The 14183-nt window shown below is 47.7% G+C and overlaps 1 protein-coding gene across 4 annotated transcripts in view; it reads left to right on the top strand.

Moving 5' to 3' along the window:
* The window catches only part of STS (steroid sulfatase), a 165416-nt gene that overhangs the window by 84859 nt on the left and 66374 nt on the right, over positions 1 to 14183 (top strand). For all 4 annotated transcript variants that reach the window (XM_019955981.2, XM_019955980.2, XM_019955979.2 and 1 more), the window contains 2 exons: positions 934 to 1357; positions 10662 to 10798. In XM_019955981.2, the coding sequence (XP_019811540.2) occupies positions 934 to 1357; positions 10662 to 10798 (561 nt within the window). The remainder of the gene's footprint in view (positions 1 to 933; positions 1358 to 10661; positions 10799 to 14183) is intronic.

The raw sequence follows: 14183 nt of genomic DNA, 5'->3' as shown, positions 1-14183 counted from the left end.
AGAGGGTATGGCTTCAAACCCTGGTTGGGGAGCCAAGATCCTATAGACCTCATGGCCAAAATACTAAAACCGAAGCAGTATTGTAATCAGTAAAGACTTTGAAAGTGGTCCGTGTCCAAAACGGGCTTCTCACTGAGAAGAACCCGCCTGCCAGAGCAGGAGACATAAGAGATGTGGGTTTGATCCCTGGGTCAGGAAGATCCCCTGGAAGAAGGCACGGCAACCCACTCTGGTATTCTTGCCTGGAGAATCCCATGGATAGAGGAGCCTGGTGGGCTACAGTCCCTGGGGTTGCAAAGAGCTGGACATGACTTAGGGAGTAAACAACGTGTCAAAAAAAAAAGAAAAGAGAATATTAAAAAAAAATAAAAAACACCTGTCCCAGAAAAACACTGCTGTTTTCTTCTGTAGTTTTTTTCTCCTGCCTATAAAGTGTAGGATAAAATAATCAGTGGTAAAATAATCCGCCTGCCAGTGCAGGAGATTTAAGACACGCAGGTTCCGTCCCTGGGTTGGGAAGATCCCCTGGAGAAGGAAATGACATCCCGCTCCAGTATCCTTGCCTGGAGAATCCCATGGACAGAGGAGCCTGGTGGGCTACGGTCCACGGGGTCGCAAAGAGTCGGACACGGCTTAACGACTCAGCAACATGAAGGATGCAAAGTGCTGGTCTTGGGGCTTTTTTTTTTTTTCCAGTCCTCAAATCGCCTATTGTTTCCTGGTGGCATGAGTAGTTCCTACCCTAGATCGTTTAGGGAAAAGGAGGTGAACGGGATCGAATAGATGTATCTGGATGATCGAGCAGACAGGCCCTACGGGGTGTCAGCTCACAGGCATCCAAAGCTGAGCTGGGCACCAGGGCCGGGGCGGGGCGGGGTGGGGGGCGGTTTCCACTGGCTCTAAACTCACTGCCCCTGTGGTCTGCCCCCTTAGGCAAGTGGCACCTGGGCATCAGCTGCCACGACCCCGGCGACTTCTGTCACCACCCGACCAGCCACGGCTTCGACTACTTCCACGGGCTGCCCCTGACCAACATGCGGGACTGCAAGCTGGGCGAGGGCAGTGTGTTCACCGCGGCCTTCCGGCTGCTGGTGTTGCTGCCCATGCAGCTCATCGCCCTGGCCCTGCTGACCCTGGTCGTTCTCAAGTGGCTGGGGCTCTTCCGGGCGCCCCCCTGCGCTTTCCTTTTCCTCTTCCTTCTGGCCACCCTATTACTCGGCCTCCTGCTCGGCTTTCTGCACTACTTTCGGCCGCTCAACTGCTTCCTGATGCGGAACCGTGACATCACGCAGCAGCCCATGTCCTACGACAACCTCACGCAGAGGCTCACGGCGGACGCCGCCCACTTCTTACGTCGGTGGGTCACCTCTCCCGGCCCGACGGTGCCTGGGATGCGCGGACGGTGCCATCTCGGGGATCTGGGCAGAGGTGGGGGGAGTGGGGACCGGGGTGCTCGGCAAGCCACGTTTCCAAACTCCTGTGCTTGGGGGCATGTCTCCAAAGGATGCACGTGGAAATGAGATGGCGTGCTTTGCAGAGCTGTGTGTTGGGAGCAAGAGGAAGAGACGCTGGTGCTGGGCAAGATAGAAGGCGGGAGGAGAAGGGCATGACAGAAGATGAGATGCTCAGATGGCATCATCGACTCCATGGACATGAGTTTGAGTAAATTCCGGGGAGTTGGTGGTGGACAGGGAGGCCTGGCATGCTGCAGTCCATGGGGTCGCAAAGAGTCGGACGCAACTGAATTGAACTGATCTAAGCGGGGCTTGGGAATTGCAATGCTGTGGGCTCCCTCCTCCCAGAGTTACTTTGCCAGGTGCCCCCCATCCTGTGCAAATGAGTGTGTGTGTGTGCTCAGTTGTGTTCGACTCTTTGCAACGCCACAGACTGTAGCCCACCAGGCTCCTCTCTCCATGGGATTCTCCAGACAAGAATACTGGAGTGGATCGCCATTCCCGTCTCCAGGAGATCTTCCCGACCCAGGGGTCTAACCTGGGTCTCCTGCATTGGTGGGTGGATTCTTTACCGTTGAGCCACCTGGGATGTGTTCCCAATGCTCCTGTCTGTGTGTGCTAAGTAACTTCAGGCAAGTTATTAACCACTGGACCTCCAGGGAAGGCCCTCTGCGGGTTTCTCCTCTTGTTAGGCTGCTTGAAAAAGAAAGTGGAAGTGTTAGTTGCTCAGTAGTGTCCAACTCTTTGGGGGAAGATTCCCCTGGAGGAGGGCATGGCCACCCACTCCAGTATTCCTGCCTGAAGAAGCCCATGGACAGAGGAGCCTGGCAGGCTACAGTCCACAGAGTCTCAAAGAGTTGGACATGACTGAGTAACTAACACACACGTCGAACTCTTTGTGACCCTCTTGCTACGTTTTTCTAGAAAGCAGCAAAAGCTTTTGAACTTTGGAAGACGTGCGCTTTACACCATCATCCGGTAAGAGGTCACACACAGATGTTTAGCTGAAACAAACCTTTCCCGAAAGGAATTACTTCTCAGAGGGATTGCTTCTGATGCTTTCTACCTGATTCCGTTTTCATTTTCTCAAAAAATGATCTGGTCGTGACACTCAGTTGACATCGTGACTCAGCAAGGAGTGCCAGTCTGCATGGCAGACGAAGCTCTTATTACCTCCTGGGAAGGAGTTAACCTCACACTATTTAGTTACACTTAATAAGCGTAACCTTACACTAAGTATAACCGTACAGTTTTAAGTAGTAGTAGTTTAAGTATAACCTTACACTATTGAGGTTAACCTCCTGGGTTAACCTTACACTGTTTTATAAATAAGAGAAAGTCCATTCTGAAGTAGAGTGGTATTCTGTGGATGTCAGACCTACACATTTCAGCCAAAATACAGCAGACTTGTGCTCAAAAAATTACTGAAACAGCGAAACCTTCTTATGTCCGTCTCCACTCCCCAGAATCTCTCCGAAACCTGCCGGGAGGAGATGAATGATACCCTGCTCCTTATAAAATGACAGGGTTCAGGAATGACACTCAACTTCCAGGGCAAGTCGGTCTGTTGCAGCTGGTGGTATTTTGACCCAGATGATTGAAACTCTATGATATGTGAATATTCATACGATTAGAAGGAATTCTAATGGATTCCTCAGCGTTTGATCTTGAGAGGGGAATCAAAAAACATTTGATTAGCCTGAGGGTATTCAACCTCAGACAGTTTATCTTTTTAAACTTTTAAATTTTTATTTATTTTTAAATTGAAGTAGCATTGATTCACAATGTTGTGTTAGTTTCAGGGGTATGGCAGAGTGATTCAGTTTTGTCTGTAACATATAGATAGATAATACTTTCCAGATTCTTTTCCCTTATCAGTCAGTCAGTCACTGCAGTCGCTCAGTCGTGTCCGACTCTGCAACCCCATGAATCCCAGCACGCCAGGCCTCCCTGTCCATCACCAACTCCCGCAGTTCACTCAGACTCACGTGCATCGAGTCAGTGATGCCATCCACCCATCTCATCCTCTGTCTAGGTTTATTATAATTGGATATAATTCCCTGTGCTGTGGGCAGTGGGTCCTTGTTGATTATCTGTTTCATATATAGTAGTGTGTGTATCTGTTAATCCCAAACTCCTAATTCTTTCCCCCTCCACTTTCCCCTTTGGTAACCAACCATACATTTGTTTTCTATGTCCGTCAGGCTACTTCTGTTCTGCAAATAAGTTCGCTTGCACTGGTTTTTTTTTAGATTTCACAAGTGATATCATATGGTATTTGTCTTTCTCTGTCTAACTTAACTTCACTAAGTTTGATCATCTCTAGCTCCATCCATTTTTCTACTAAAAGAAATGGCATTATTTTAGTCTTTCGTATTCTTTACCAATTCCTCTGTTGGTGAACATTTACCTCATTTCCATATCTTTGCTTTTTTAAATAGCACTGCTATAAATATTAAGGTGTATATATCTTTTCTAATGATGGGTTTGTCCAGAAAACCATGCCCAGGAGTGGGATTTCTGGATCATGTGATAGTTTTATTTTTAATATTTTTAAAGGAATTTCCATATTGTTCTCCACAGTGGCTGCACAAATTCACATTCCCACCAACAGTGTAGGAGGGTTGCCTTTCTCCACACCCTCTCCTGCATTTATTATTTGTAGACTTTTTGTTTGTCTAATTTTTTTGCCATGCTGCATGGCACGTGGGATGTAACTTTCCCAACCGGGGATTGAACCCACACCTCCTGCATTGGAAGCACAGAGTCTTAACCACTAGACCACCAGGGAAGTCCCTATTTGTAGACTTTCTGATGCTGGCTGTTCTGACTGGCGTCAGCTAGTACCTCATTGCAGATTGAATTTGCATTTCTCTAATACTTGTCTGTCCAACCAGTTTATCTTGATTTTACTGAGGTTTCTGCAATTTTCTTTCAGAGCTAGATGTTTAGGATATTCTAGCCTGGAGAATCCCAGGGACGGGGGAGGCTGGTGGGCTGCCATCTATGGGGTTGCACAGAGTCGGACACAACTGAAGCGACTTAGCAGCAGCAGCAGCAGCAATACCATAGTTGGTGGTTGTGGTTGCTGAGTTATTTTTAATGGGTTTGTCTTCAAAGGGATGATTCCAATGCATCAGGTTGGCCAAAAAGTTCATTTGGAGTTTTCTGTGACATCTTAGGCTTCCCTGATAGCTCAGTTGGTAAAGAATCCACCTGCAATGCAGGAGACCCCGGTTCGATTCCTGGGTCAGGGAAGATCCCCTGGAGAAGGGAGAGGCTACCCACTCCAGTATTCTTGGGCTTCCTTCATGGCTCAGCTGGTTAAAGAATCTGCCTGCAACGCGGGAGACCTGGGTTCAATCCCTGGGTTGGGAAGATCCCCTGGAGGAGGGAAAGGCTACCCACTCCAGTATTCTGGCCGGGAGAATCCCATGGACTGTAAAGTGACGTCTTAAGGAAAAAACCCAAATGAACCTTTTGGGCAACCCAGTAAATGCCTGTTGCCCGTGTTGGAGCGATACTTAGTGGTCAATATTAGTGAAAATGCTACCACCTATTTGCCACAGCGCCCTTCGTAAGGAGCTTCTCACATGTGTTATCTGAAGACTGGAAGATTTAAAAAGCATCTAGATTAGCTGCTTTCTCCTGTGTTTTTTTAATTAATTTTTTCTCTCTGAGCTGTACTCATTAAAAACTTTTAAAGTTAATTTTGAAATATAGTTGATGTACAACCTTACACTAAATTTCAGGTATACAACATGGTGATTTGCCATTTAAATACATTACGAAACGATGCCCATAATAAGTCTAGTAAAGATATTTGCCAATAAAAGTTATTATTGCATTAAAAAAGAAGCACCTAGGTAAAACCATTTTTTGGGTAACATAGTTCTCTCTGTTAGAGAAGATATCTGAGTTGCTGAATTGCTGTACTTAAGGATCTTGACAGAATCGCCTCAATATGGCACCAGAGAACCATAATGACTGGGGACACCGCCACATTTATAAAAAGTTTTTTAAAGGGTCTGAAGGCACATAAATGTGTTATCTCTTTGACCAGAATATCCTGACAAATGTAGGCAGCTCTTAACACCGTTATGGGGCTTCTTTGTTGGCTCAGTGGTAAAGAATCTGCCTGCCTATGTAGGAGACATGGGTTCAATCCCTGGGTGGGGAAGATCCCCTGGAGAAGGAAATGGGAACCCACTCCAGTATTCTTGCCTGGAGAATCCTATGGGCAGAGGAGTGTGGTGGGCTGCAGTACCTGAGGTTGCAAATGATAGGATATGACTTTGCAACTGAACAACACCACCTTCATGGGATGTAGATTCAGGGCGGAAGTACTGAGGAGTACTGGAGTGGGTTAGCCGTTTCCTTCTCCGGGGGCTCTTCCTGACCCAGGGATCAAACTCAGTCAAACCTCCTAACTCTTTTGTCTCCTGCATTGGCAAGTGGATTCTCTACCACTGAGCCACCAGGGAAGCCCAGAACACTATAATTAACAAGCAATCCTCGCTGCTTTGATAGGCAGGAATGACTTGTAGATTTCTTAGAGATCTTTAACTCTCCTTTTGTGCCCTGAAGAAGGGTCCTTCAGTCTTCTCCCTGGTCATGACTCTGTCCCACACTTTATAAAACAGATCCAGGTTGGGTGCCCACCTAGGGGCATGTTCAGGTTTTAACAGATACGGGTTAGTTACACATCACTTACTATGCATATACACATATTCTTGGGCACATTTCATACCCATTACCTCTTTTTTTCTTTTGGCTGAACCAGGTCTTAGTTGAGGCATGTAGCATCTTCGATCTGTATTGGGGCATTTGGATCTTTAGTGGAGTCATGCAAACTCTTAGTTGCAGCGTGTAGGATATAGTTCTCTGCCAGGGATCAAACCCAGGCCCGCCGCATTGGAAATGCAGTGTTAGTCACTGCACCACCAGGGGAGTTGCCCCACCCTCACCTCTTACATGGTACAGAAGGACCCTGGGAGATGAGGGTTCAGGTGTCTTCTTGTGGAGGAATCTGGGGCTCAGAAGTTGAGAGCGATCTCCAAAGCCCCACAAGCACACAGTATATAGTGGATGAAAGCCCACCTCTAACTCTCTGAGGGCCCTCCCGAGTAGACTGTAACAAGCTTGATGCCTTCTCTGCTTCTGCACTGACTGCAGACTTTCCAACCAGGTCTGAGTGTGGATTATCTGGAAGAAGGTTAGGGAGTTCAACAGCCTTGCTCCAAATGTATGAGGGCAGGTTCCACTCCTCCAAAGGGGAACACGCCTGGGAATTCTTAGATAAGCTCATGTCTATAGTCCAGTCCTTAGGGCTTCCCAGAGGGCGCTAGTGGTAAAGAACCTGCCCACCAGTGCAAGAGACGGAAGAGTTTGCAGGTTTGATCCCTGGGTTGGGAAGATCCCCTGGAGGGGGGCATGGCAACCCACTCCAGTATTCTTGCCTGGAGAATCCCATGGACAGAGGAGCCCGGTGGGCTACAGTCCATGGGGTTGCAAAGAGTTGGACTGAAGCAACCTAGCACAGCATAGCACAGATATCTATATATGCTGCTGCTGCTGCTAAGTCGCTTCAGTCGTGTCCGACTCTGTGCCACCCCATAGACGGCAGTCCATCAGGCTCCCCCGTCCCTGGGATTCTCCAGGCAAGAATACTGGAGTGGGTTGCCATTTCCTTCTCCAATGCATGAAAGTCAAAAAATTAAGTGAAGTCGCTCAGTCGTGTCCCACTCCTAGCGACCCCATGGACTGCAGCCCACCAGGCCCCTCCGTCCATGGGATTTTCCAGGCAAGAGTACTGGAGTGGGTTGCCATTGCCTTCTCCGATATCTATATATGGAAACACATAAATCATCTGTCAGAGAGACAAAAATCTCCGACATATAAATATCTCAGATATATGAAGGCGATGGCACCCCACTCCAGTACTCTTGCCTGGAAAATCCCATGGATGGAGGAGCCTGGTAGGCTGCAGTCCATGGCGTTGCGAAGAGTTGGACACGACTGAGCAACTTCACTTTCACTTTCCACTTTCATGCATTGGAGAAGGAAATGGCAGCCCACTCCAGTGTTCTTGCCTGGAGAATCCCAGGGATGGGGCGGCCTGTGGGCTGCCGTCTGTGGGGTCGCACAAAGTCGGACACGACTGAAGCGACTTAGCAGCAGCAGCAGAAATATCTATATATCATCTCTTTATATATATGTTTTATGAAACACAATACATATCCAAAAATGAGCTTCAGTGAAAACGGTTAGTATATATTTTACTTCTTGCTATATACTTTAAAGATGTGTATATATATATATATATATATAATCAGAAGTAAGATACATACTAACCATTTTCATTGATTATATATATATCTTTAAAGTATATAATGAGAAGTAAAATGCATACTAACCATTTTCACTGAAGCTCATTTCCAGATATGTCTTGTGTTTCATAAAAGTGTCCTTTTAGGGTCTCCCAGAAAGCTCAGTTGTGTCTGACTCTGTGACCCCCTGGACTGTAGCCCACCAGGCTCCTCTGTCCGTGGGATTCTCCAGGCAAGAATACTGGAGTGGGTTACCATGCCCTCCTCCAGGGCATCTTCCTGACCCAGGGATCAAACCCAGGTCTCCTGCATTGCAGGCCGATTCTTTACCACTATGCCACTGGGAAGCCCCATTAGTGATATCTTTCAGTCAGTGTAAAAATCTATATAGATAATTTTTTGGTTTTAAAAACTCAACACTTTTCCAGTGGTCCAGTGGTTAAGACTTTGCCTTCCAAGCCAAGGGGTGTGGGGTTTGATCCCTGGTCAGGGAGGTCAGATCCCACATGCGTCGTGACCAAAAAAAAAAAGAAACACAACATAAAACAGAAGCAATTTTGTAGCAAAGTCAATAAAGACTTTAAAGTTATCCACATCAAAAAAAAATATTTTAAAAAATTTAAAGTGTATTCTGAAGTGTGTTCGAATGAAGAGCCTGGGGCAATGTGCCATAGAAGTCATGCTTTTAAGAGCTCGGGTTATGTCTCCACCGTCGTCCACTTCGGTGTCTGAACAGTGTGGCTGGAGGGATAGTGGCTTAGACTCTGACACAGTTGTGGAAAGCAGTCACACACACTGACGTACGGCAGGAACTTTGCACGCTCTCTCCAGGAGAGGGTTCTGACCGCCGCTCACGCTCCTCATCTGTATCCATCCTCTGATACATTCGGTCACAGCACTTTAAGCAGCTCAGACCAGGCAACTCTGAATGGTCTCCTCTGAACTCTGGGTGGCTGGATGGCAGGGCTTGGTCCATCCTGGCTTTATATTCTGAGTGCCTGGTGCCATGTGGGCAGAGTAGTTGCGAGAGGCTTCGGTGGATGAAATGAACACCCGGACGTGTCCATCTGCGAGTGCAGAGTGTTGGTCACCTGCACTTTGGCTGGCTGGATGTTGTTACCGCTGTCTGGTTTATGGTTGTGGTTCAGGCGCTCGGTTGTGTCTGACTCTTTGCAACCCCATGGGCCGCAGCACGCCAGGCTTCCCTGTCCTTCACCATCTCTTGGTTTATACCTTAGTCTGATTGCCAGCTTCCAAGGGCCTTCGGAAGCCATCCATAGACATCTATATTTGCATTCCAGTTATTCCCGATGCTGATGCAAATGGGAACGCTCAGGGAAAACTCAGATTCTCAGAAGAAGAGGCTCTGCCTGGTGGCTCAGACGGTAAAGAAACTGCCTGCAATGAGGGAGACCCAGGTTCAATCCCCGGGTCAGGAATATCCCCTGGAGAAGGGAATGGCAACCCACTCCAGTATTCTTGCCTGGAGCATCCCAAGGACAGAGGAGCCTGATGGGTTACAGTCCTTGGGGTTGAAAGAGTCTGACATGACTTAGTGACTATCACAACAAATTTCAACTGGATGACTTAGTGGGTAAGGAATCTGCCTGCAGTGCAGGAGACATGAGTTTGATCCCTGGGTTGGGAAGATCCCCTGGAGGAGGAAATGGCAACCTGCTCCATCATTCTTGCCTGGAGAATCCCATGGACAGAGGAGCCTGGTGGGCTATAGTCCATGAGGTTGCAAAGAGTCGGACGTGATTGACTCTTTCTTTCTTAGAAGAGGAATGTACTATGCAAGACCTTCTTGACAGGCAGGAGAAGAATTACACTGTAGCTGTCTTCCTGCCTGGATCTCACTCCCAGGGGAGGACAGGATGTAAATCTTTGTGATTCTGAGATTGGCATGATCATGGGTTGCTGGCAAGGTGCAGAGAGCCGCCTTCTGTATTTGTAACAAATAGAGAGAAGGCGTGTAGCAGCCGAAAAGTTCTCTCTTCACACAGCCTGCAAGGCTGGACAGCAGTAAATTTTCAAAAGAGTTGTTTACTGAAGTGCTTTAGCTAATAAAAAAAAAAAATGGAGTGAAGCTGTTATGGGGAGATCTCCCTCCTGCCGGCTCGCTCAAGTGCTCCTTTAGTTTTCAAGGTCGTAGAGAGGAAGAGAGATGGGACTGTGAGGGTCTTTTCCTGCCATCTCTCTGGAAGGACAGCTGAGCCTAGGTTCCTAAGAGAAAGTGCAGGTTGGTCAGTCATGTCCGACTCTTTGTAGCCCCATGGACTCTACAGTCCATGGAATTCTCCAGGCCAGAATACTGGAGTGGGTGATTTAGTCGCTCAGTGGTGTCCGACTCTTGCAACCCAATGGACTGTAGCCCGCCAGGCTTCACTGTCCATGGGATTCTCCAGGCAAAAATACTGGAGCGGGTTGCCGTTTCGCTTGTCCAGGGGATCTTCTTTCCTCCAAAAGAGCAAGCTGTCTGTCACACCCAAGGATGTGAGCAGGGCAGAATGACCAATCTGTCCAGCCTACATTCCCAGGGCTCCACTGATGACATCTCTATTCCCAGGGGGGAAATCTTCACGGTTTGATTTTATTTTTGCAAGCTAGATATTTCTCTTTTTCTTCTTTTTTTAACCAAGGGGGGAAATCCTCAGTTTGATTTTATTTCTGCAGGTTGGATATTCCCCTTCTTTTTTTTTTTAACCAATTGGGGAAATCCTCACAGTTTGATATTTTTGCAAGATGGATATTTCTCTTCTTCTTCTTTTTTTTTTTTAACCAAGGGAATAAGTGTTTTCACTCTCAGAATTAAACAGCAACAACAACGGCATCCAACATGCTTATTTTGCCCTTGGCTTTTTCTTTTTTTTTTTAGGAATGCCGAGACCCCTTTCCTGCTTGTCCTGTCTTTCCTGCACATGCACACGGCTCTCTTCTCTTCGAAGGACTTTGCCGGCAAAAGTCAACACGGCTCCTACGGGGATGCCGCTGAGGAGATGGATTGGAGCGTCGGTACGTATCCCTGTATCTTCGGTCTGTGGGCTTCCCAGGTGGCTCTGTGGTTAAGAATCTGCCTGCCAATGCAAGAGGCGCAGGTTTGATCGCTGGGTGGGGAAGATCCCCTGGAGAAGGGAACGGCAAGCCGCTCCAGAGTTCTTGCCTAGAGAATCGCACGGACAGAAGCCTGGCGGGCTACAGTCCATGAAGTCACAAAGAGTCAGGCATGACTTATCGACTAAGCAACAACAGTGTTCAGTCTGAACTTCAGAAGTGGCTGTGACTTTTCCTGCCTCCTAGCTTATTTCTTCTGAGTTTCTGCCTGTGTGTCTGACACCATCAGAGGCAGCACGTGCTTGTTTTTTTTGTGTGTGTGTTTGTTTTTGTTTGTGTTCCAAGGAAAAGTCACCAGACAAACGCTGAGCGTGGTGGGTAAAAGTGAAAGGGTTAGTCGCTCAGTCGTGTCTGACTCTTTGTGACCCCGTGGACTGTAGCCCGCCAGGCTCCTCTGCCCATGGGATTCCCCAGGCAAGAATACTGGAGTGGGTTGCCATTTCCTCCTACAGGCGATCTTCCCAACTCAGGGATCAAACGACAGGTAAGCAGCATATAAGAAGCATCGGAACCGCAGGTGCGGTTGAGGTTACTGATGGGAGTCTGGGTCTGTGGGCTGGTGATCAAAGAGATGAATGAAGGAAAAAGAGTCAAGCCTTTATTCTTTCCTCCCGTTATGCTCTCTTTATGTATTTATTTTAATTTTTGGCTGCTCTGGGTTCTCACTGCTGTGCGTGGGCTTTCTCTAGTTGGGGCGAATGAGGGCTACTCCCTAACTGAGGGTCTCGGGCTTCTCATTGGGGTGCCTTCAGTAACCTTGGGGTCAGCAGCTGCTGCATGCCCGCTTCGTTGCCCCGTGGCAGGCGGCATCTTAATTCCCGGCCAGGGACTGAACCCGAGTCCCCTGCACAGGAAGGTGGATTCTTAATCCCTGGACCGCCAGGGGATTCCCACCACTGACTGTTTTAGCAGCTGAATCTGAGCAGCCCCTTGTCTCTAGCGCAGTTGGGTACAGGGCAGGTTTGGGAGACAGAAGACTTGCAAGGCGGGTACAGCTGGGGACAGTCTCGCTGCAGTAACCTTGAGGTCTTCTTCCTCTGTGCATCCTGTTAACGCCCACTGTCTCCTTCTCCTCCAGCTTCTGTGCTTCTTGCTGCGTCTGCGAGGATGGCGGGGGTTCCCTTGCTCTCTGCGTCCCTCCTCCCTAAGCGGGTTACCCTATTTCCTGAGAGACGTGGCATGTTTTTTGGAGGAACCCAAAGACTTCTTGGTGAATTTTTTTCCTTTCTAGAAGATATTTTTTAATGTGTATTTCACTTGGCGGCGGCGGGTCTCGCTTGTGACAATTGCGATCTCAGCTCTACCATCTGGGATTTTTTTCTGTGTGTCATCTGGGATTTTTTCTTGTTGTTGGAATGCGTGGATTTTCTAGTTGTGGATGTGGGGACTCAGTAGTTGCGGTGGGCGGCCTCAGATGCTCCTCGGCGTGTGCGATCTTAATTCCCCAAGCGGGGACTGAGACCTGCGCGTCCCCTGCATCGGAAGGCAGATTCTCTACCACTGCACCACCAGGGAAGTCCCTGAGGTGTTACTTTGTAAGCTGTGCATTGCACATCGACGTGAAATCATGGTGACTGCGCTTTCTCTTAGGACTTTCCTGATGGCTCAGCGGGTGAAGCATCTGCCTGCAGTGCAGGGAGACATGGGAGACGTGTTTGATCCCCCTGGAGTGGGAAGATCTCCTGAAGGGGGAAATGGCAACCCACCCAGGATTCTTGCCTGGGAAATCCCACGGGCAGAGGAGCCTGGTGGGCTGCAGTCCAAAGGGTTGCAGAGTTGGAGACAACCAGGGACACAAGTGAGTGTGCACACCTGCGCTGTCTCTTACACGGCTTCTCAGCCTCAGGGTTTTTTTCTGCAGAGTGCAGGGGAAGCCAGAGTGTGTGGGTAAAACAGAGGGATTGAAAAATCTGAACTTCCCATTCAGTTCCTGTGTGCTCCAGTGATGTCTCTGGTGCTAAGGTTGTTGGCTCCTTCCGCACAAAATTGGACAAAAGTGAGTCAACGGCACTGTCAACAGGTTGCTCAAGATTTTTGTCATGTTTCCTTTTTTTTTTTTTTTCCCCTTTTGCCCCTTCTCTCGTACTTCCTTTCCTTGCGGTTCCCCGAATTCAGCATTTTTCTCAGCAAGGTGTTTAGGAGATCCTTGAACGTGGCCGTAGAGTTTTCTTTGCCGGTTTGTGTTAAGAGCACATTGAACGTGACGAGGGTCACCGACCGTGGCAATGATAAGAACAACTTTTGTTTCATTTCATTTAAACCTTGGGAGGAGCATCGTCTTTTGGACAAGGTGACTGCGGCCCTGTTCTAGCTGCTAGCTGTTTCCCTATCTGCGTGAACTCGACAGATGTCTTAAATCTCTGTGACTGATGAGTTCAGGTGAAGCAACCTCTGAGTTTCCTTCTAACCTTCTCTATAATGCCACACAAGTCAGTCAAATGATGAACACGTACTATAGGAAAAACAAAGGCGGCCAGAACATTCCGCCTAATGAGATCAGTAAGAGGGATTCATTATACTCAGGGCTTTGGCATACAGCTCGTACAAGCCCGCCGTCTTTCATTTCTGCTTCTTAAAATGTTGCGTGTAAATTAGCTTACATTTTCCACACCTTAGTAGTGTAAATCAATAGAATAGTCCTCCACAGTGTGAATCCGTAGAATGTTCTAATGAGGGTTGTATATTAATGTAACCAGTTTTGTATCCAGCTCTCTGACGTGTCTTGGCTGGCAAGCAGGCTTTTGCCAGTATCATCACACGTATTGATTACATTTTATTTAATTAGATCAGCACAGCTTCCTACCCTCACTGATTAAAAACAAATCTAACTTCCAATGTGTTTCTGCTACTCACCCCTCATGAGTAAAACGGAGCATTTTTTGGAATCTTTGTGATCTCAGTAGACCCCGGCATCATATTAATAGGTGGTTGTGTTTTTCCTTTTTTTTTTTTTTGCCCAAAATAAAATTCTCCCTTTAAGCCATTACATTCATGGCTTAGGATGTTTCTGTTGTTTTACTAACTCAATACCTATGAGCATTTTGAAGAATATGGCTTCTTTCCAGGAAGACCCTTTCTGTGTCACCGAGAAGGGGACTCTGGGTAAAAGTGTAATAAAATGACACGGAGGTATTAGCTCAAAAGAAATACCTCAAGCACCATGGGAGACTGAGCTAGAATCCGTCAGGCAGACAGGCCGTAGCTCTGTCTTTTAGACTCTAAAATGCTCTAAGGTTTAGGGCGTCTTCTTTCTAAATGTATGGAGACAGCATAACTGTACAGCACA

Source organism: Bos indicus, chromosome X, assembly GCF_029378745.1.
Source record: "Bos indicus isolate NIAB-ARS_2022 breed Sahiwal x Tharparkar chromosome X, NIAB-ARS_B.indTharparkar_mat_pri_1.0, whole genome shotgun sequence".
NCBI lineage: Eukaryota > Metazoa > Chordata > Mammalia > Artiodactyla > Bovidae > Bos > Bos indicus.
The sequence above is the reverse complement of the archived record's forward strand: the minus strand, read 5'-3'. Positions and strand labels throughout refer to the sequence as shown.